Here is a 22,782-nt window from a genome sequence, read left to right as displayed (position 1 = left end):
CGTGGCCTGCCAGCTTGATGAAAGCACGTTCCACACCAGGCTTCAAGACACTGCCCCACCGACACGGTTCCTGTGTGACCAGCCTTGAAGCACAGCGACGGCCAAGTGCTAGAGACTTCCTTCACGCCCAATGAACCTCCTGCCTCCCTCCCCCGGCCCAACAGCAGTCAAATGCTGGCCCGTGAGCAGCTGAGATGAATCCCCAAACCCGACAGGTGTCATCTGTGGAGCGTCCCCTCTCAGGAGAGGCTCTAACTCCCAGCAGGGAGCTCGTCGCAGCCTCTCCTCTTCATCACAGAAGCCATGACTGCACGACATGGCCCTGAACGTGGGTCTGCTCTGGCCGTGATCACTGCCCACAGCCAGGAGAGTCTGAAAGGAAGGTTCCTCCCATTCTTGCCAGTGCTTTCCATTAGTGTTAGCATGAGCTGTTGGTTTTACACAACGTGACTTCAGCGGGAATGTTATCTTTAAAGCAACATTTGCATCTTACAGTAATGCACCCCAGAATCTAGCCTTTGCTCTCAAAATATCACTTTATCTTTCATAATTGAAATGATGGAGAATGCTTTTATTTTTAATTACTAATAACAGTGCAACTTACTGGTATGTATAAATGATGGCAAGTGAGCAGTACTAAATTACGTTTACACTTTATTTACGTCGGGAGCACTTAAAACACGTTCTGCTTCAATGGTTACATTTTCCACAACAAGCATTAAACAGCAGTCCACTCTTCGCCAAACAGTCCACACCACCTCCCCACCAAAACCAAATAAACAAAGCAAACTCCTCTGTAACAGTCATCTTAAACTCACAAAGATTATACACTCACTTCTGGCTTCCAAGCCCATGGCACTGAAACTAGGATTGTGCCCAAAACTTCCCAGGTTTCTCCACTGCTAGATTCAAGTTGCTGGCATTTTCAAATCACATGGCAGCTTTTCACAGTGCCCTCCTTCCCAGAGAGCACAGGGAAAGGCGACAGGAGCGGCGGTCCTGTTAGAGGGGAGCAGGCATGACAGGCATGCAGGGACGCAGTCAGGCACACCAGGACCATCAGTGCTCGTGAAAACCAAGGGGGAGAGCAAGCCGCCATGCAAGAGGTACTGCAAGAGGTACTGCAAGACACTGGGGAGGAGCTTGCTGGAATCAAGTGCTTTTTCAAAAGGTGCCAATGTTTATCAACTGAAATATTTAGTTCAGTGTACTTCTCAATATCTGATCATCTGTGTGTGTGCTGCATGTGTGTGTGTTTTTTCCCAGCATGACCCCAAACTAAGAGCCAGAAATGGTATTGCTGAACAAAATTTTGTAGAATCCTGTGTATGTGTTAAAAAGGACAACTATGGATTCCAGAAAAAAAGATGGGATTTAGCAAAAACCAAACAATATTTGAAGCAGAATTTGGACTGCTTGGAGAGGATTAAAATTAAAACAATATAAGGAAAGACTTTACATCTGAAGTGATTCACAAGTGGGCTGCCAGGTAAGTGGCCAGGTGGCTCTGAAGAGCTCTTGGAAGGCCTGGCTCCCTGGACTTAAGGAAAGGTACCCCTGACGGTCACGATTCAGCATGTCATTGAAGTCACCTCATACTTAACTACAGTCTAGTTTCAAACACTCTACTGCCACGAGGAAAGAAAGTTGTTCATGAATATGCACTCGGTTATTGGTCTGACCTCCTCAGACCTCTAAAGCTATCAGCATCTCAGTCGTCTGCAGAGGGGCTGGACAGCTGAAAGGAGGAGCTGACTGCGGACCACTCGAGAGGAAAGGCTATTGGATTTAGTGCCGGGGAGAAGCAGAGACGGTCTAGGCGGCTTCCCCACTTCTGCCATCGTCACCCACGGTCGTCACTCCTGTCGTCTCCCGCCCCCCCTAATCTGACTGACCCAGGATCAGCGTCCCCGGTGCTGAGCCGCTGTGGTCTTGGGACAGAGGCGAAGCAGAGGCCGCTACCTAACGCATGCGCACAACCACAGCGTGGCCCAGGCGCCAGCGCTCGGCGGTGCCAGCGTGCCTGCCAGGTCCAGTCTAGTGGTGCCCTTTGGTCGACTTCTTCTTCTTCGACTCCTCTCTCTGCTTCTGCTTCTTCCTCTTGCCACCTTCTTTGAATCCTAAGGAAACACGGCTTGTGAAACACTGTGCAGAACAGCAGCTGCTTCCCCATTCAGAGGCAAACACATTTCTAAATACTCCCCCATGTTAAAAAAAACAACACAACACAACAAAGTCATGTTGTTCACTTCTGTCTGGGCCACACCTCAAGCTCAACAAGCACACGAGCTGACTTTTTAAATTGTGCGTTGAAAACCTTTAACATTATTCAGAGCGCCACAGCCAAGCAGAGGCTGGCGTTCTCGCCCAGGATCCTCCTCTACCCGCCCAGCAGCCAGGTTTACTCTCTCTACTGAGTCCTCAAGTCGTCTGCCTAAGGACCCGGCCTGGGTGCCACCTGGAGACTGGCAGTCCCTGTCACCTAACCCGGGCAGAGCTGGCTCCGTCTCAGGTGATGGGCCTCCTCCAGCATGGGCCTGACCAGAGTCCTCTCTGCAGGGAGAAGACTGCTGTGGATCAGGCTCACTTTCCTGGATTCTGGGTGTTCAACGTGGGAAAGGTGCCCGTTTCTGATACGAGGACCAGACCCACCCACTCCCTGTGTCGTGTCCTCAAAGTCAACAACTGCCTGACTCAGGCCAAAGGAGAAGGACAGATGGACGGGCCCCAACCACCCCCTGGAGAGCCAGAAATAAAGAACTCTGGCTTCATTTCTGCAGAAATCGCTTAGGATCGTGTGCTGAATCAGTCCTATGGATGGGGGGGAGGAGCGCACAGTCAGGCCAGGAAACACAGGATGTTGAATTTGGGTAACAAAAGATCAATTTAAATGGCCTGACTGGAACAGAACAGAGGAACGTGACCAGACCAGGGTCACTGTGGGTTTGTGACTTAACACACACGGGGCCCTAAGCCTGCTGAAAAGATCATCTAAAAGCGTTCTCGAGATTTTCCATTCTAAGGTGACATTTTAGGGCACGACCTATCCAAACAGAACTCAGCACAGTCTGTTAACAGACGCCATGGGTGGGCATGACGCTCATCCATCCACTCTGGGGACACACCTTCTCATAGCATCACAGGTGAACTGGGGTCCTTGTGTCAATGAGAAGGGCGCCTGTACCATGATCACGACGCAGGCTCCATACCTGGCTAACAATCGCCATCTGCCTGTTCCCAGATGGAAGCCTACCTGCTGAGGCATTTGCTCACGCTGCGGACGGCAGGGACATGAACACTTGAGTGCCTCCACTAGAACAGGCGTCCAGGCGCCTCCCCAGTGCTTGTCTCAGGGAGGCACGTGGTCCCACATCTGCCGGTCCTTCACCAGTAACTTGACTTCACTTGCTGCGTGTGTGCATCAGAGGCTGCCCTTTCCTAAGGTTCTGTCCAACCTGTGCGCCTTACTGCCTTCTACAGCAGCACAAGAGGACCTGCCTACTGCTAAGCCATCCAGGGCCACGCGTTTAGGAAAGTTGCCTCCAAGTTTTGAACGGGGAGGAAGAAGACAAACAGCTAAGTGACGCAGATGCCACGGCACGTTGCAGGACAAAGCGGGCAGAGGAGCTTGTTCACAGCCCCAGGCCAGAGGTGATTCCAGGGGACCCGAGGCCCAAACAGCAGTGACACTAGGACGTGACACAGGAAGAGAGAACACCCCCCAAGGTATCAAACGTGGACCTGAGTCTATCTGGGGTCACGTCGGTGTGTCCCACCCCGGACTCAACTACAGGTCGTAGGTGCGAATGGAGGCTGACATCAGGAGGGCCACATTCAGTCCCAGATGGGTCTTCCATGGAGAAACCCTCCACAGCAAATCGCCCCTGTAATCAATCGAGGGCAGCTGTGAGTGGTGCAGGTGAAGGCCCATGGATTTCGAGGAGGACACAGACACCCCCACTATCACGAATGGTGAACGGGGTTCAGAGGCCTCACATGTGCTTAATCTGGAAACTCGTCTGACTGTGGGGCTGAGGTCATCCGTCAGGAAGCATTAACCACAGTGGCTTCCTGGCTTCTGACTCCCCACAGGTTAACTTCCTGAAGGTTTGTCACACAGGGAGACGAGCACGGCCTCTTTTCTTCCCCCCAGACTCACGACATACACAAGAAGCCGAAATAAGAGAAAAGAAAAACGTGCTAACCGACTTCCAGCAAGGGCTCTCCCCATCCCTGATGTCCTGAGGCCCAGGAAGCCCAGCGAGCGGAGTGAGAAGTCCAGTCCTCCCCTCAGCTCCCTGTGCTATCCAGGTGCTCCGTCCACACGTCCTCTTATTCAGCTGCCACTTTCACACTCGAGCATGACCACCCAAGAGCGGGAGCAGAAGGACCCGGAAGAACAACTGTGGGGTAGGCAGCATGTGGGCTGGGCCGAGGTCCGGGCTCCTGTGAGGCACAGACGCTGGCTGGCCCGATGACCCTCTCCTGCCTCCCGCCATAGAGACCAAGGGCTTACCGGCCCTGGCCCCCCCTTGGACCCCGTGCCCCTTTCTCTGGTCATGAAATCCTCACACCTGACCCACAAGGGACTGTGGAGCCCTGGAGCATACATCGGGCAGAGCTGGGGTTCAGCCGTCCTCTCAGTTCCAGCCTGCGACCCCGGCTCCTTCCCAGGAGACCACCTGCTGTCATAGCACGGGGCTGGGGAACCAATTCCTCACTCAGATTTCTTATTAAAATGCCACTTCCGCTACAAGGCAGTCTTAATTTTAGAAGACCACAGATGGGCGGGCCCAGTGGTGTAGAGGTTAAGTCCTCGCGCACTGCTTTGGCAGCCCAGGGTTCACAGGTTTGGATCCTCCGTGCAGATCTACACGCCACTCATCAAGCCATGTGTGGCAGCATCTCACATACAAAATGGAGGAAGATGGGCACAGATGTTAGCCCAGGGTCAATCTTTCTCAGCAAAAAGAGGAGGATTGGCAACGGATGTTAGCTCAGGGCTAATCTTCCTCACCAAAAAGAAAAAAAGACCAGAGAAAAATAACCTCAGACAAACTAAAGGCATCTCGGCACAAACTCCAGGGCCCAGAGCTGCTGCATGTTTGGTCCGCCTGGCTGAACACGTCCGACCTGGCAGGTGCCCATCCCGAGGTCCAGAGCAGCCCCCAGCCACAGAGCAGGGCCTGAGGGGCGAAGGTGCACGCGCCCGACAGGCCCATGCCGCCCGTAAGAGCCCAGGCAGCCAAGACCGGAAGTCCCCGCCGCCACCTTCTCTCTGAGACAGTGCAGTGCAGGGAGCAGTGCCAGAGGAAGCACAGGCAACACAGTTCTCGAAGCTGAACCCAGAAAAAGAAGTTTAATTTATCTCGAGCACCAAGTCTGTCTTGTTGGGAAATCCTCCTCAAAATCATGTCAGGAAACAGACACTGAATGGAAAATCTCTGTCCCTGTCTGATTCAAACGGCCCTACACACACGCGCGCATTTGCATCAAACGTCTCCAATGGAGGGGAACAAAATCAAAATGCGCCCAAGTGTCGAGGCGGGGCGTGGAGGGGCCCAGAGCACAGGCTCTGCCATGACTAACACTCCACCCTGTGGGCTTGGACGTGTGTGGCCATGTCCACACCTGGGTCCCCACCCGACCCCACCCCAGGCCCTGCCACTTCTGGCCAATCGTGTCGCACAAGCCTCGAGGGGACACCCGAAATCTACCCGCCCTGCCACCCAACACGGTGGTTGTTTCACATCCCCACCTTCAGCAAAACACAAACTTGAACCAAGGCCCCGACCCAGCACAGAGAATAACACGTATTCACTAGAAAAAACCCATCCTTTCTGATGTTGAGGTCATGGTGCCGGAGAGCCCTGAGCTTCTGAGGCAAACACCCACGACGTACGAGGAAAAGACATGGTCGGGTCTGCGGGGGATGGGAGAGCACAGGTGTCCACTGCAAAATAAAACTGTTTTGTTATTTTTTTAAAATGGTTAATGTTTAAGTAAAAACCAAACAAGAAAAAGCAAGTCTCCTGTCCCCTGAACTCCCCACATTCAAGCTGCACCAGAGTGGCTGGCTGCTTCCTTTGCTCGTCGCTGGTCTGGAACGTCCGACACTTGCCAGCCCCCCTTAGACTGACCCTCACAGACCGCACACGTTCCCACAGCAGTGACAACGTTTTTAAAGGTCTCTCATGGGAAAGAATACTCTCCAGGGAACGGCTGACAGCTTTATAGGGGAAGCATGTACAGACACAGAAGTTAGTTTCATTAAAAAGACAAACTTCAAAAGCCGTCCAAGCTGCGGCCAGCGTGAAATCCCGCCATTAGTCCTGTGAGCGCAAGGCTGCGCTCTGCGAAAGGGCGGCGTTCAACAGCGTTCCTGGGTAAGGGGCTTTCTCCACAGAAATAAAGGATCAATTTTATTCTTTCATTCATGAATTTTTTTATGCTGAATAATTTTAATTTTTCTTTTTAACAGTTGCATGTTCTTGATAGACCTGCAGGTTGTAATTCATAAATGAAAAACACTAATTCTTCTTCAGCATTTTACTGTAAGATTCACTGGTTCCAAGTGGCAGGCACTACGGAACACGTGCATGCCTCTGCCCTCTAAGGTGAAGCAGGCCGGGTCTCACAGGAGGTTAGTGATTTAATGTAACAGCAGGTTCACACAATGCAAATGCCAGCAAGTCAAACCTGCATCACACTCACCCCCGCCCGCACTGCAGACAAGAGCTCCCTAAACACCACCACCCGGGCTGTAACGGTATCACCACTGCCTGCATCTTACCACAGACATCCCCAGGTTCCTTCAGTCGCATCCTGATGCTGAAGTCTATTAGCAATGCCACAATTACGGGAAAGCCTCACACAAGCTATAAATTCCATGTTTGAGGAGTGCATCTCAAGTGAGACCTCATTTTTAGCCTAAAATAGTCACTTCCCAGAACCGCCAAGCTGCCTCCACTCCGCACTGTCCCCTCCGCGGGCTCCAGGGCACCTTCATCTAGCGGCTGGCTGAGCAGCTGAAGCACAAAGCGGGGATTCCTAACCCTTCCTGGGTAACCAAGGTCCTTACTATGTGCTTCTTTTTAAGAAAAACTACCCAAGAGGTGGCAATATGGCATAAAGATTTATTGCCTGATCCTTCCAGACCACAGTGGAGCACAGAGGAGCCTGCCCAAGGGCCATGGAAGTTTTTCGAGACAAGGGTTTGTGGGCAGTGGGCTCAAGGTGCTAAAGCAGGAGCCTCCCGGTGTGCACCTGCTCGGGGACGAACCCTCCACGCCCTGAAGACTACCTCATGCCCAGACTCTGCAAAGCTGGGGGAAGAGTTGCAAGTGGATGCTACAGAGATGCAAACCATTGTGCCGGAAGAGAGGAGAATCCCAAAGATTACAGAAATTAACCCTTCTCCCTGAACTCTCATGTTAATTTCTTTTTCTACTAAATTCTGCTTTCCCAAGATTCTCCAGTGGTGGTAAATTATCTTTCAGTCAACAGGCGTGGTCTGCAGGATGCAGAGAGACAGGGAGGGAGGGCCTTGTCTGAACACAGGATGTGCCCTTCAGGCCGGTCGGCGGGCGCTGGCTCCACGTCCTGTTCCAGGAGGCTGTCTACACATTTAAACAAGACTCTGCCAGGCAGGCCAGTACCTGCACACCACAGTAGGTAGGTTTATGGTGTCCCTCCAACCAAAGGGACGTAGCCCATTAAACCACTGTTCAAACGGTATTGGTTCAAGGAGACTGAATCCACAACCCTGACCCGTCAAGACCCCTGATGGCACACTGCCCTCCCCAGCCTGCCTAAGACCATTCAGTACCAGGAGTTGACAACAGATCCTGGGAAAATGTCCACATGTCCACTCCAGGCAGAATGAGCTCTTCCTGAATTCATTCAGCCCTTCCAATCGCCTCTATTTTCATTCAGTTACACAGGAAAAGGCTAGTGTCTCCAAATGGTCCAGCCGCTTTTGTTGGCACCTTTCCACGGCAGCGCTGGTGGCCGGGTCTGCACAACCCCATGGGGGCCCTGGGTCGTGGCCTGAAGCCCCAGGACACTCACTTTTAGGTGGATGGTACATTTCCTCTGTCCTCCTCGAGACCCTAACAGACCCCTCTGCTTTACCTGAGAAGGTCAAGAAGGGACTTTAAGGGACTAATTTCCCAATAGAAGGGTCTGGGAGAGGAACTTATTGCTTAGACAATACTGTTTTGCCCTCGGTTCACAGAATTAAGCTCACAACATACCCTTAGATGTCACCCTGACACAGAGGACCAAGGATCAGTATTTTCCTCCACCACATAACCTGTCATAGTCAACTTGGCGACTTCCAGTGGTGAGGATCAAGATGGCACAGATGCTTCAAACTAATGGATCATTCAAACTAAATTTACATCGAGCTTTAGAACTCAGTCAGGGTCAAACCTACATGCACAGCCATACCCTCAGAGATAATCCAGAACTTTCTATGGGTAACTCACTTCAAAGATCCCTCCTGGGCTCTGTAAGAAATGACAAGTCAAGAGGCTGGCAGAGGGCAGAGCTGGGCTCTGGAGAAGTGGGGTTGTGAACACCCAGCACGTCCAGAGGTGGAGGAGACTCACGGCTGCAGCTTCACCTGGAGGAGTGGACCAGCACCCATCAGCTTGACAACAGGACCGCAACGGCGGGGGCTTTGTTTTGGTTTTGACCAAACACAAATGAAGGCACGAAGGGTGGGCAGCAGATGCCAAGCATCTCAGCGGGGAGACAGTGAGGTGCCCACCAGTTTAGCCAGTGGCCTGGGGCATGTGTCCAGTCTATGTTCTACGCGCCCAGATCTCAAGCACTAAGTTCAAGGTTACAGAAAGGAGCACTGAAGGTAAAAGCAGCGCCTGGCAATTCTGTGGCACCTGTCATCCTTTGCTCAAGACAACACACTTCATACCATCATGGAAGACTGGCACCCCACTTTAATTGTGGGCATCTGTGGGAGGGGAGCCGAGAGCACAGGCGCCTCCTCCCGCCGCCGCTGGCTCTGACCAGCCTCTCGCCTGCCCCCACTCCCACCCATCCCTTCAGGTCAGGACACAACAGCACAGGAGCGACTTCTGTCCTCGCTGGCCTTGGGGAGGAAGGGAGGCATCCCCGTGGGCACGCTCCGCCTCAGTTTCCCTTTGCACACCTGCTGAGAACACGGAGGGATCCCAGCTGCTGGTGGCCTGATGTCTGCCTTGCTCGTCCTCATCCTCAAAAATACAGTGAGACGTGTGTTTGGGTAGAGAGGCAGGCCTGTGTGACCTCAGTGAGCGGGCACTGGTGCTGGCGGGCTGGGAGGGCAGCGCGTTCTGGCCTCTTCGCCTGCACTCTTCCTCGAAGGCGTCCTCGTCCGCCACACCTGAAAGCACAGGATTGGAGAGAGGTGTGAGCACACACTGCGGGAAGGTTCCCCTTCTCGTACTGCAGCGCTGACCGGGACCACCCTTTCCCAGGTAATCACCGTCACTACAGCCACCGTGGTTCTGAAGAGGAGAAGGAAGAAATTATCCTGTTTCATCAATTGCACTATTGGGGTCTGAACTTAATCTTCCAAGAGAGAAAGAGAGAAAAACAGAGTCGTACGGAAATCAAATGGAAGCAGCAGTCCCCCCCGCCACCCCTCCAGGCATATTAATGATTTCTGAAAACACAATCAACATGTCTTTTCCAAGAGTGAGTGCATCCTGCTGAAATCATTGTTGGGGACTGGACTACCTGTGACGAACTCATTGTCAAAAGCAACACAACGGTGTCAGCCTGGAAGGAAAAAGGCTTCAGATCCAGCCATCGATCTCCTTCTCAGCAGCTTTAATTCTAGAACCTGTACACACAAGACACCGCATCTCCATCTAACGTTAACATGAGCTGTTGTAACGATGGAGGTAGTGGCCCGTTTCCCTGCCCGCTCGGGCAAGAGCGTGCAGCTACGAGCTGAGACCCATGTGCACTGGTCACCTGTCAATCAGACACACATCCAAGATGTAACACTCCTCATTGCTCTCACAGTTGCGTTTGTATTGATCTCTTAAAAAACAGAAAGAAGTCTTTCACATTAGGTGGACACTGGGAATAAAATAAGAAAACAAATGATAATATTCACTGAATGATTGTAAATTTCATCCTTGGAAGAGTTTGTGATTACCAGTCACGTTATGGGTATGTATGTTCAAAGTCCAACGACAAAAGTATATAACTATCCATCTGATGGGAACAGTGAAACCGAAAGTGGCAGCCTTCCTTGCCAATGGAAGATAAACAGTCATCAAACACCATTACATCCAGTGCTTAAAATTCTGAGCCCCAAGCAAGTGGACTGAAAGGGTCTCCTTCCAAATGTAAGCTGAGGCAGGATGCCCACGCGCACTCTCCCTCAAGCACAGCACAAAGTTTTACCCCAGATATTGGCTCTCCTTCCATTCCCACTTCCTCCCAACCTTGAAGGAACATGCGCTCATTGAGATACTCCTGAAATGAAACATGTTAAGAACACTGTAATTTAGAAGTTTTCACAATTATAATTGTTTGTATACCATTTATTAGCACCTGAGAGCCAGTCACCATGCTGGGAAGAGAGATGCATGGCACCTTTGCTCAGGAGCCTAGCTTAAACAAATCTGGAGCATTAATCTGCATTTCCATCAATACAACTTTGGAGCTGCAAGGACGGCCCCCAAACCCTCGCATGAAGCCTTGCTCTCGGGTTCCTCAGGAGCGCTGGCTGCTGGAGACCATGAGCGTGCTGGTCTAGCAAGGGTGCTTTAAGAGACTCTCACCCACCCACCCCAAGCATAGACAGTCATTCTTGAGAAACACTAGAACTTCGGGTAGCCTACGTCCTGGGGCTTGCATATTAGAGGTTTTCCAAATTAAGTCTCAAGTTCCTCAGAGAAGAGGCTAAGCCTTATAAAACTTTTGAACCCCTACAGCACTGGGCACAGCAGGCGCTCAACAAACGTGCTCAACTGTCTTCTGGAACTCAGATGCCCCAGCACAGCAGCAAGACTCGGATAAGCGCTGGCCCCCAGTTCTCATCTAGAGCACCAATCACATACCCCATCCTTTGAACAAAAAAGAAACACGTGTTATTTCTGGACCTGCTGAACCAAGCAACAATGAAATACTTCCAGCGGTGCAGGCAGATCTTGAAGCTGGGAGGGAACGCCTGGTAGTCCCGAGCACAAGGCCTTGGTAGCCGTCACCACATGGGACGTTCACGACACGACCCCATCGCTAACACCCCTCCGAGGACCACACCTGCTGCAGGTTTCTCAGAACCAGATCTAACTGCTGAGCTGAGAGGAAACTGAAGCCCTGGACCCGGCGGTGGTTCTGGTCTCAGGCAAGCACTTCACTCAGGGAAGGACCCGTGGGCTCGCCTGTCAGATGAACAAGGGGGCCTGGTGGCATCCAAGACCCTTCCATCTCTAACGCTCTGTGACTGCTGAGTGAAGGGAAACAATGGGCACCAAGTGTGCGCATGCTTTGCAAACACAGAGCATTCCCCGAACATCCTTCCCTGCAGGAGGAAAGCACAGTCAGTGGGAGGTTCAGGAGCAGGGCCCAGGCTGGGAGAGCACTTGGGAGGCAGGTCCACCTCTCCACGGATCTGGAAGGCTAAGACCCAGCATCAATCTTTTCAGCAAATAAAACAGAGGCATGATTCCCAAATACATGGAGCTCTCTCAAGGGAGCGGGTCCCACGAGGCTGGGGGGAAGAAACCTCACTTCACTTGAAAATCTGTGTTTGAAGTGGTGGGAGAGCTGGGGGAGGGCACCCGTAGCCACGTTGTGTGCTCAGGAACCTGTCACTGTGGCACCCTACAGTGGGCAAACTCCAAGAGAAACTCTCAGCACTAAACACCACCCCTGGTACACGTTCAGCTTGTCTCCACCTTGGAAGGAAGATGACCTCGGATCTCATGTAAATGAGGCAAGAGTGTTGACACTCATTGGTTCTGGTCCTCCATGCCCTGCCTCTAGGCAGAATCACACCTAATAATTTTGACATGATTTTTAAATAGTACACCTTGCCGACCAAAGTGGAACATTTGAGAAAACAATTGTAACGTTTCAGGGATGTGATGCGCTGCACTGAATACTGAACGTGAGTATCATGAAATCTGAGTTTGGCTCTATGACGGTGACAGCGCTGCGCTTGGCAGAGGTGGAGGAGCATGACATCGCGGCAGGTGTTATGGGAGCTGGTGGTCTTCAGCTGTCACTTACCTCACCAGCAGCAGGGGTTCCGCGCCCCAGGTCAACTCAGAACCCAGTCTTTCCCGTCAGCCATTCAGTCACATGCCAGATAAAAGAGGTGGTCCTTTCTCACACATCCCGCTTATGGAAAACCCAACCTCACAACTGTCTGTCGTCCACAGTTCTGCATATGCAGCCGCAGCTACAAATGAGACTTACCTCCCACATCAAGAGCAGTAAAACCTATCTGAGTGGAGAATGGCTGGGTTTGTTTCCGTCATGTACTGTGCAGAGGAAGTGGTCATCTGTTCTCCATGACTGGTCTTCAGCGGAGCCAGCTTACAAGTGAGAAGGCCACCGTGGGACTGAAGTCTTCAAAGTTCTCCTATTTCAGAGCTTTGCTATCAGTCTAGGGCTACGCAAGCCACTGTCTGGATAAGAAACAGGCTTGGGATATACTGTCAGGCTTGGGATATGGCTGCCATCATCCGTTTTCTCTCTACTAAGCCACATACTTTTCCCAGGACTATGATGAGCAGACACACACTGGCTTTCACTCAGAGCCACTTTGTACGTTTTGTGTTTGCTGTCTATTTAGAAAATAAAAGTCACTAAGATGTTAAACTTGATACTCTGAGAACAAATACCCCAAATATACAAATACAGGAAACAGACACACTCCATGTGTAAGGTATTCTGTCGTCCCCCAAAGACTCTGGGCGAAGGCACTATGTCTCCTTCCTCTTGGATCCCATCACGCACTCAGCATTCAGAAAGTGATCAAATCACTGACTAGAGAGAACACTTAATTTGAGAACTGATGGTAACCCAGGAGTGACATGCGCTCTCTGCATTCTAGGGGAGAAAGCCCAGGTCTCCCAGCCAGGAGCCCACCAAGATGGACACGGCAGGACACGGCAGGACCCAGCTCCCTCGAGCAGCCCTGCAGTTCTTACCGGCCTACCCCATCTGCTCAGTGGAGACAGAGCTCTAGCGAGCATCTCGGAACCCCTCCCATGCTGACCTGGGCTTCTCTCTTCCCAGGAAATACAGCCTTCCCTGTCTCTCCTCCCGTGCAAATCCTAGCACCATCTCAGCTCCAGGCCTCCCTCTGTGACACTTCCTTCCCTCAGGCCTATTGCACATTCTCTGCATCCGGAGTTGTCGAGGGATCCAAGTGTGTGGCCAGGGTTGAGAGCTCGGCTCCGGGGTTAGGTCTCCATGGTGAGCCCTTTCGGAAACAGTGGTAGGACACAGAGCTCAGGACCTAACTGTCCTGGGTGGCACTGTCTTACTTACCCACGTGGTCAACCCATGAGGAGGACACCATGACCTCTATGCTCCCCCAGGCCCCACCACGCCATATTATGAGCTCCAAAGGTCACTGACCCCACAAGCTTCCCCATAAAACTTGGCAGTGTCACAAGTACCAGGAAAAATGATCGGGGGAAACGAAAAAGAGGTGAAATTGAGAACCAAAGGATGAAATCACTTCTCTCCCTATCCAAAAATTTTCGGCAGATATTTTCCAGAAGGAATCACTCCACATTCAAGCACTCGTTTTGAGCCCACCACATGCACGGTGTACTACCAGGCACTGACAGATTTATAAAAAAAGGGGCCACCATCCTCAAAAGCGACACTTAGCTGTTGGTGACATACACACCCTGTGGGTTTGTCAGGTACAATGCTGGTTGTAAGGAGGATAACCATTAAGATCAACTTTGAGCACTGTAACCATTGCTCAGGACCAAGGGCACGGGCCATCCTCCAGCAGCAGCAGCCCAGGGGCACTGGCAGGGGCTCCGGTTCTCACCACCAGGCCGGTGAAGCCCATGCCTCCCAGGCTGTGACCCGCACCACCGACTGAGAGTGAATGAACCGGACTTGTGCTGCCCACTGCCGCCCAGAGTTTTTGAGCAAGAGACGAGAAGAAAAAGGGTAAGTGGGCAGGGAGTCATTGCAGCCAGAGACAGAGAGGAGAGAGGGAAGGTCCCCAACATCGGGAACAAGGACTGCCTGCCCTGACAAGTACTTTCAAACTTCGTCCTTATCTGCACAGCCTCCCACGTGCCCCCAAGTCCTGCAGGATCCCAAGGCCAAAGGAATCTGCTTCACAAGGTCAACAGGTTTCTGCTTCAGTTCCGAGGACTGAGTCTGTCCTCTCGTGTTGGGGAAGGACGCAAATCCACATGAAGGCCCAGGGCCTGGACCATTTGATATTTAACAAGTAACCATCAGGTCACTCTGAACGCAGAGCAGGCTAAGAATCACCACTCCCCGCCCTATAAGTGCAGGTGGTGTGATCTAAGCTGGGATACTGAGCCACTCAGCTGGAACCTTCCCTTGTGATGTTCTTCTGCTTTTCTACCCCCTTCCTACCCTGGAATCCAGCAAAGTACCCTCAACTTTAGAACAGAACCTACTCTTCAACTGCAAACCCTGAAGCATAGGCTCAATCCACTGCCGCCATCGGGCCCAACTCTGAGCTCAGCCACAGGTCCCCACAGAGCAACACCCACCTGCAGGGCCCCAGGAGCAGGACAGGGTGGTGAGCGCACAGTGGGGCGCATGCACGCAGGGAGGGAAGAGGCAACACTCCTCTTTGGAGGCTAAGCGTCCCTCACTAAGTACTTCAGGTCCTGAATTCAGACCACAACAGCGAGGAACTCCACGACATCTGACCCAGTTTAACTCCAGAGTTTCAGACAGCGAATTGTGCGAGTTCCGATGGTGTAAGAAGATACTGTTGCCCCCTAAACAAAAATAAACTTCTGACTCTTTAGTTCCTGATTTGGATGGCAAGTTTCTCCACGCTGGCAGCCAGCAGATGACCACTGCATGGGAAGTGAACACTGAAGGTTCTCCTTGCCCTCAAGATAATGACTGCTCTGGATCCAGACAACAGCCTGCCTGCCTGCCCTGCCCTAGAAAAACGCATTCGGCCAGAAAGTACCTTACTCTCAATAAGCCATTGGCTCCGCAATACTTATTTTAAAAATCAGGATCAGCCAACACCACTTTAGGCACCTGGGACTGAAGAAACGGTGGGCAAATCTGCTTTTCTTCAGCGGTCCCCAAGTGGGGCCACCACTAACCACCGGCACTCACCTGCCACACTCAGCACTCGCAGAACCCCGTGTGCACCTCCAGACCTCCATCCCCTGTGACAGTGCACAGGTGCAGTGTGAACGGCTCAACGATGACAGAGGTAGACGGAGATGGATGTCTACAGAGTTGGCTGTTCTCTGAACAAAAACATTCTCAAAAAAAAGCAACAGCAGAGAGCACAAGCGCCAGGGGCGACAGCTTTGTCTTCCTCTGGAACTGCCAGTCCACGTGGCGCTCCACCACTGCAAGGCTCACACTGACCCAGGCCACACCACGCCACGCTCTGTACAAGCTGCACACACAGCAGGGCTTGCACTGTGCGCGCTATGCCCAACGCTACACACAACAGGGTCCGCTTGTGCACAGGAGGCAGTCTCCCACTTCCTCGAGCTTTCGCTTTCCTCACCTTTACAAGGAGAATAAAATCCAACCACCAGGTTTGAGTGTGGACAATGTATACAAAAGCACTTAAAAGAATAAAAGTCCCATTACCAGAAAAAACACTAACGTCGAGACGTTATTCTTTAAAGAGTAAGGACCCTGTGACTACACAGCCCTCCATCACAGTGCCAAGAGGAGGTCAAGGGCAGAGGTCGCAGGCTGGAGGCGTGTCTGTGTGTCTCAGTGTCAGAGACTCTGCCTCCGCCCCGCTGCCTCTGCCCACTCCCTGAGCTTCATGGGGGAGTGAGCGTGCTGGCTTGTTTCCTGTGAAGACAGGCTGGGATCCTGGGCATCAACCTAAGAAAGGGCCACCCCCAGGGGTGGCCAGGCTACTTCCTCAGAAAGATATTCCCAGCTCAACTTTGCATAATTCCCAGCTCAACTTTGCATAAACCGTGTGAAAAAGTACCAGAAAAATGCCTAGGAAAGCCAATGGAAGGAGAGTAGTATCTCAGAACATGGACAATACATTCACTTTTAAAAACTGCTATATAACGGATCAATTTTGCTCAGTTTTGGTTCCTTAAAGAATATAAATTACATAGGGGCCGGCCCCGTGGCGTAGCGCTCCACTGCTGGCGGCCCAGGGTTCGGATCCCGGGCGCGCACCGACGCACTGCTTCTCCAGCCATGCTGAGGCTGCGTCCCACATACGGCAACTGGAAAGATGTGCAACTATGACATACAACTATCTACTGGGGTTTTGGGGAGAAAAAGGAGGAGGACTGGCAATAGATGTTAGCTCAGAGCTGTCTTCCTCGGCAAAAACAGGAGGATTAGCACAGATGTTAGCTCAGGGCTGATCTTCCTCACACACACACACAAAAAGAATATAAATTACATAAAAATACAATTTACACAATTTAAGAGTGATCAGTACCGTAACAAAAGAATCAACCCCTTGTCCAGTAAGAAGTAACCTGAGTAACCAGTAAGTACAATCGACACTGTGAGGGAAAGAATTAGGCACGTGTTAGAATAAACCATGTTACCAAGGGGGCCGATTCCTACCGTACATTTAACATGCTGTGCGAAGGAACTTCAACTATCTCTTCGGAACCCCAACTGCTCCCACCTCATGATGACAAAACAGGGAGCTTCTGAGAGAGGAATGAGTCCCACACGATCAGAACCAGTGTTACCTCAATTTCAAAACAAGGACGAGGTCATCCACCTTGCTGGACTGCCTACAAACTGAATGCGGCACACGCACGGAAGCCAGCACCTGCTCCATCTCCAGAAAGATTCTTTTATGCCCCAAGTGGAATCTCATCTAACCAAAGCTCAAGGACATATGAAGTGTTGGGTCTGGGGACCTCCAACTGATGGTTTTGACACCCACAATTTTATCTCCAGGCTTCATCACAGCTAATGTACCAGGTAAATTCAACACCCCTGGGGCAGACACCCTGCGATGAGACGCACAGCCACAGCAGCTCCAATTATCGCAGGCCGTTGAGGGAAAGGTGGTAAAGAGCGCGAAGAGAAAACTTCTCAACAGCTCCAGAAGAAACTGAAAAATTGACAAGCCGACCCAGAGCATCAGACTGCATTTTTGCATTAGAAGCCCCTTACTATCAACTTTGGGATCCGTCTTTCAAATTAAACCTAACCTCCCGGTAGACAGTGGTGACAGTCATCTGGTGGGCCCTGAGTGCCAGGGGCTCAGAATGTCCACGAAGTCACACCCACCCCGGCTGCCAGGAGGGCACACGGAGGAAGATGAGAATCCAGTCAACTGTCAGACCAAGGAAACAGCCAGAGCTCTCTGCGTGTCCCTCGCAGCTGAATGTCTACTCTGAGCAGGTCCACTTTGGGGCGCACCGCACTGGGCTATAAACAACAGACATGCCTAGTACACCCCTGGGAAGGCTCATCTCACAGGGACATTCAGGCCTCTCCCAGCATTTCTTTCCCTTTAAATTCACCTCACAAAGAAAAATCAATCATATTAAAACCTCATTAATAATCAAGTACACTTGGTGGTGTACCTTTAGAAAGGCTTTTCTGGGAGGAACAAAAATACTGCACATTTTCCATAAATGAACAAGAACTGTGAAAACCCATGTTATAAATCTAACATATTCTAACATTCTGGCAAAAACACTCTGAAGCATCTGAGAGTCAAAGGAGGTGAGAGCTTGTTTACTCCCTACTAAGGACAGGAGGAAACCCCTCCCCTCACAACCCCACCATTTAGAGAAGAAATGCCCCACTGCGGGCACCCACACTCTTGGCGGTGAGAAGCTGAGCCAGGCCTTTCCAAAACAAGCTCTTCAGGCAGTATACACCGCTCTGCATTCGCTGCTGCCAACTCAAGGAATGTTCCAGTCACAGCCCACTGTCTTCGCAAGACCACTCTGGAAGAATCCCACCAACTAACTCCTAATTCGGCAATGCAATGCTGACAAACGTCCTTACGAAGAAATCAAGATAGCAGCTTACAAACGCACACAGCGTCTCTTGGTATAACCTAAAATTCCACAAATTAAAACCAAAAAGTGATCACTGCCACTCCTTGTCTCCTCCCCCAACACCTAACATCACAATTTCTGAAAGCCAACCACATTTTTGGCTTCTTTCCACAGCATTTTTCAAACTTTCCATTTTGTTGTTAGTGCGGTTGAGTCCATTCTTTCTCCTAGCGCCCCTGCGTACAGCAGAGTGGAATCCTGCCTGGTCTCTCTGCGCATCCTCTCCCCTTCCAGCGCTCTCCCCTTCCAGCGCTACATCAGACAACGCTCTGCTGCCAGTCACAAGGTTTTCATGGCCAATTTTTTCAGAACTGGGTGGCCAGGTCCTTCTTCCTCGTCTGTCTTAGTCTGGAAGCCCCGCTGGAACCTGTCCACCATGGGTGAGCCTGCTGGTATTTGAAATACTGGTGGCATAGTTTTCAGCATTACAGCAACATGCAGCCACCATAGCATGACAACCAACAGACGGGTGGTATGGTTCCCCGACCAGGACATGAATGCGGGCCACAGGAGTGAGAGCGCCAGATCTTAACCACTAGACCACCAGCAAACTATTCCGTTAATTACTAAACCATTCATCTTTTATGGAAATTTACCGCTAATTGTTTAAACAACTTGAGTTTAGCAATTTGTACTATATAAAAGCAATACATATTAGTTGAAGAAAAATAAGTCATGTCTAATTCTACAACCCATACAGTAAAATTTACTGTTTTGGGTATAATTTCTGCTAGCACTTTCCTGTGCATGAATTAGCTATTAAAACACAAAAATTAACTAAAATTCACATTGGATACAACTGTTCAAGTATCCTTTTCATTTGGAAAAGTAAATATACCAGAAAACATCCTGCCCTATAGCACCAAGTTAAATAAAATTTAAAAACAAAAAAGATCTGCCAGTCCCCTGAGCCAAAGCACACTGAAATCATCGAGAAGCTATGAAAGGAATGTTCCAGCAGCTGTTACATATGCACAACCGTCACATCAAATGCTTCAGTTCTTCCCCAAATGGAGTCCCAGCACGGTGTAGGAGTCTGGCTGATAATATGCAAATGAAAACAAACTTTCATAGATAAAAACAGAATCACTTTTCCCAAATATGTACAATCCAAGAGGCTGTGGTGTGGCTGCTTGTTTTTCTTTTCGTGGGGGAGGGGGGCTAATCCCATACTTACTCAAAATACCACTAACACAATTTGAGATTACTCAAACATCCAAAAATGCCTCACTGGCCCATTAGAAGACTCATTCAAATATTCAGGGCCTGGTACGTGCCCGACACTGGGACACCAACGTGTGGGACTGCTCTTGTTCTCACAGAGCTGGTGGTGCACACTCACCAACAGAAAACGGGGAATCGATGAGGCCAGTGCCGCTGCTTTCAGGCTGTGCAAGTACGCAGAATGGAGGAACAGCAGCCAGAAGACGGAGGGACCATAAGTACCAGCAGAAGTGTGGAAAAGCCAGCGTGCAGTTCCCAGGATGGGATGTGGGAAACAAAGGGAACGGCCCAGACCAGGAAGAGATCTGGGTACAGTACAGAGGGGTGTGCAGGAGGGGACAGGAAATAGGACATGCAGGAACAAGACAAGCTCTCAAGTGTCTCATACGCCAGGCGCATCTCAGAGGCGTTGGACAGTAGAGCGACTGAATTCTAGCCACCCAACCACGGACACAACGCAGTGATGACATGGAAGACGGGCCGAGAGGGCAGAAAGGTCAGGAGCAAGGACGACACGCGCCACAACAAATCTTTAATGACTACTCACTAAGGGACACGAGGACTGGTTCTCCAATAACTGGTGAAAGGGAAAGCATTAACGGCGGACTACGTGAAGGGGAGACCAAGTCAAGATGGTGCCCAGGCTCCCGCAGGGAGGGAGATGGATGGTGGTGCTGGGAGCAGATAAGGTGGAACAAAGGAGGAACATGGAGTAAGGGCGAAGGTCAAGGAGAACGGAAGCAGCTCTCCTGCCCGAGCCCCTCTGCACTTAAAATGAAGTAGGCATAAGGTGCACGCTCAGGGCCAGGACGGAGCACGGTCCACAAAGGGCCAACACACGCGATGACGCCCCAGTGGGGTTGGCTTCCCCACCAGCACTGCAGCTTACAAATATTAAAAGTACCATCTTGTTAAAGACAGAGAACAGAGCTCCTTAACCCTGTCCCGAGGAATTTGCACGGTGTAACCACCACACGCGTCCACATCTCCCTTAGCCAGGGACTGTTGGACTGCATCTGTCTTTCCAAAAGCTTGCAGGCAGGGGCCAGTACTTAATGGGATTCGTTAAGACATCAAATGTTCATCTGTGGCGTAGGCCCAATGTTGTTAGTTACGAGACAGCACAGCTAAGCAACTTCCTTATAAACACACAGCTACAGTTACTCCTCAGAGACTATTCCATGAAGCAAAGGGCTCGTTTTAGGCACAGGCTTCATGGGGAAAATATATGCAGCACAGCATCCTGGGATGAAGAGCATGGACGGGCTCTGGAGGATCGTGCTGGATGCCACCCACCCAGTCTGTGCCCACAGCCTCGTCTGAAAAGTGGGCATGTTACAGATCTACCCAACAGAGTTGTTGTGGTGCTCAAGTGAACAGTGCTGGATCAGGTCTATCAGCTGTATTATCACACCATCACCATCTCCTGGGGTGTTTGGTAGGGTTTGAGGACAATTATAAGATGGAAACTAAGGTTAACGCAGAGGCACACAAGGCCTCCATTTTCTCATCTGTGGATCGTTTGTCTGAAAAGCCCCCGAATTCTTCTGAGGTCCCTCAGCTCGGGGGATGGCACTCTCCCTTCCCTGAGCTGGCCCGTTACTTTGCTCTCATGTACTAGGCTTTGGGTCATGTTCTGTTCTAATGCCCTGCTGTAGTGGGCTGCCCTAAGTAGAGCTGCTGACACCCTGCACTCCACCTGGACGGCAGCAGACGGTAGAGAACAATGCACCATAAAGAATACTCCGGATCATGCGCTGTGGGAACACGCTCAGTAAAGCGAGAAGTCAGAGCCCCAGCAGTTCACACTGCTCTCTTCTTCCTACAGCAACCTGTGCCTGACGCCTCAGGCCACATGTCCCTACTTGGGCTGAAATGGGGCCTGAGAAGAACAGGATCAGGATCAGTTTAGAGAAGGGGGTGGGAAAGATTAGGACTGCGTTTTGTTGGAGGCAGAGAGGGAAAATTTCAGTTCCCTCATTTCTAGCCACCTACTACACAAACTAGAAGTACGATTCACGTCAAAATAACACTATAAAAGGAACCCTGTGTGCCCCAAACGTCCATAGACACCTGCTGGCCCCGAGTCGGTGCAGAGCCCTGCTTTTTTACTCCGTCTTCAGTGCTGCAGAAATGTAACCGTGTGTCTGAAGCACCGATTTTATCAAGATGGACCAAGATTGCCACAATAAACAATAATTGACGTAAATCTTGAAAAGGCATGTCATAAAAACAGAATGAACGTTCTAGCTTTCGTAGGGTTACATATTAACAAAATCTAATTTTTCTGAAGACATACAGTTCAATCCACAAAAAAATTTCATAATAAGTGATTCTAGTTTCTTCTCAAAGCTCTTCAGTCTTTTTTGAAATACTGACATCTGTTAAACAAATAGATTTTCTAAAAAACCATTTAGACTAAGCAAGATGTGAGCCAAGGAATTCTTGTAGTTGTTTTAATCAAAATAATACACCACAAATAGACACCATTTTGTCGGGGCCTCCCCTAAGAAAAAGGCAAAACCACCCCAGGCGTCAGTCACGCAATCAGCCCTCTCCTTCAACACATCAGCGCTGGACGCCTGGAGCCCAAAGCTGGTTCCTGTGTCCGTAACAGCAGCAGCAGTGAAGACCATTCACCTAGTAAGAGTCCTATGAAATTCTCTTTAAAATTTTAAAGCAAAACTAGATGAGACGTTTGTTTTAAAGGTCAAATAACAAAAATGTTGAGTGTACATTAAAGCTTCTGCACTTGATACCGCTACATACTGCACACTACACTCAAGTGGCTTCTTTCAAGTACAAAGATGACAAAAAACAAAAAATGCTGCTCATAAAGTTTAGGACTTTATATTTCCAGACCTAGTATAACAAGTGGGAAGACACACAGCTAAACTGCACCTCTGTGTTTACAACTTCAAACTTGAGAGGTAAAGACAAAATAGATCTTTTTCTGTTAAGGGCTAAGGTATTCTTCCCCCCGTATTTTTTTAATTTATTTTTTTTCCCCCAAAGCCCCAGTAGATAGTTGTATGTCATAGTTGCACATCCTTCTAGTTGCTGTATGTGGGACGCAGCCCCACCATGGCCGGAGAAGTGGTGCGTCGGTGCGCACCCGGGATCTGAACCCGGGCCGCCAGCAGTGGAGCACGCACACTTAACCACTAAGCCACGGGGCCGGCCCTTCCCCTCTCTTTAAAAATCAGTCTTTAACAAATTTACTCACTATACGAGAACCCTGATAAGCTGCCTCAAAAAAAATCCAAACACAGGCAAATTACTAAGAATTAAATCACGTCACAGTGGCGAA

The 22,782-nt window shown here is 50.5% G+C and overlaps 1 protein-coding gene across 4 annotated transcripts in view; it reads right to left on the bottom strand.

The window, feature by feature from the left end:
- Window positions 1-637: 637 nt before the first annotated feature.
- The window catches only part of DNAJB6 (DnaJ heat shock protein family (Hsp40) member B6), a 79,015-nt gene continuing 56,870 nt past the window's right edge, over window positions 638-22,782 (bottom strand). For 2 of the 4 annotated variants that reach the window (XM_087433767.1, XM_087433772.1), the window contains exons 9-11: window positions 9,173-9,385; window positions 8,490-8,626; window positions 638-2,120 (exon numbers count right to left, since the gene is read on the bottom strand). In XM_087433767.1, the coding sequence (XP_087289893.1) occupies window positions 1,959-2,120; window positions 8,490-8,626; window positions 9,173-9,385 (512 nt within the window). In that variant the 3' untranslated portion in view covers window positions 638-1,958. Of the gene's footprint in view, window positions 2,121-8,489; window positions 8,627-8,942; window positions 9,386-22,782 lie in introns of those variants that run through there. The other 2 variants (XM_004430578.3, XM_087433780.1) reach the window with 2 other exon arrangements.

This window comes from Ceratotherium simum, chromosome 1, assembly GCF_057802395.1.
Source record: "Ceratotherium simum simum isolate JZ-2026a chromosome 1, ASM5780239v1, whole genome shotgun sequence".
Classification (NCBI taxonomy): domain Eukaryota; kingdom Metazoa; phylum Chordata; class Mammalia; order Perissodactyla; family Rhinocerotidae; genus Ceratotherium; species Ceratotherium simum.
This window is presented reverse-complemented; position numbering and strand designations above follow the sequence as displayed.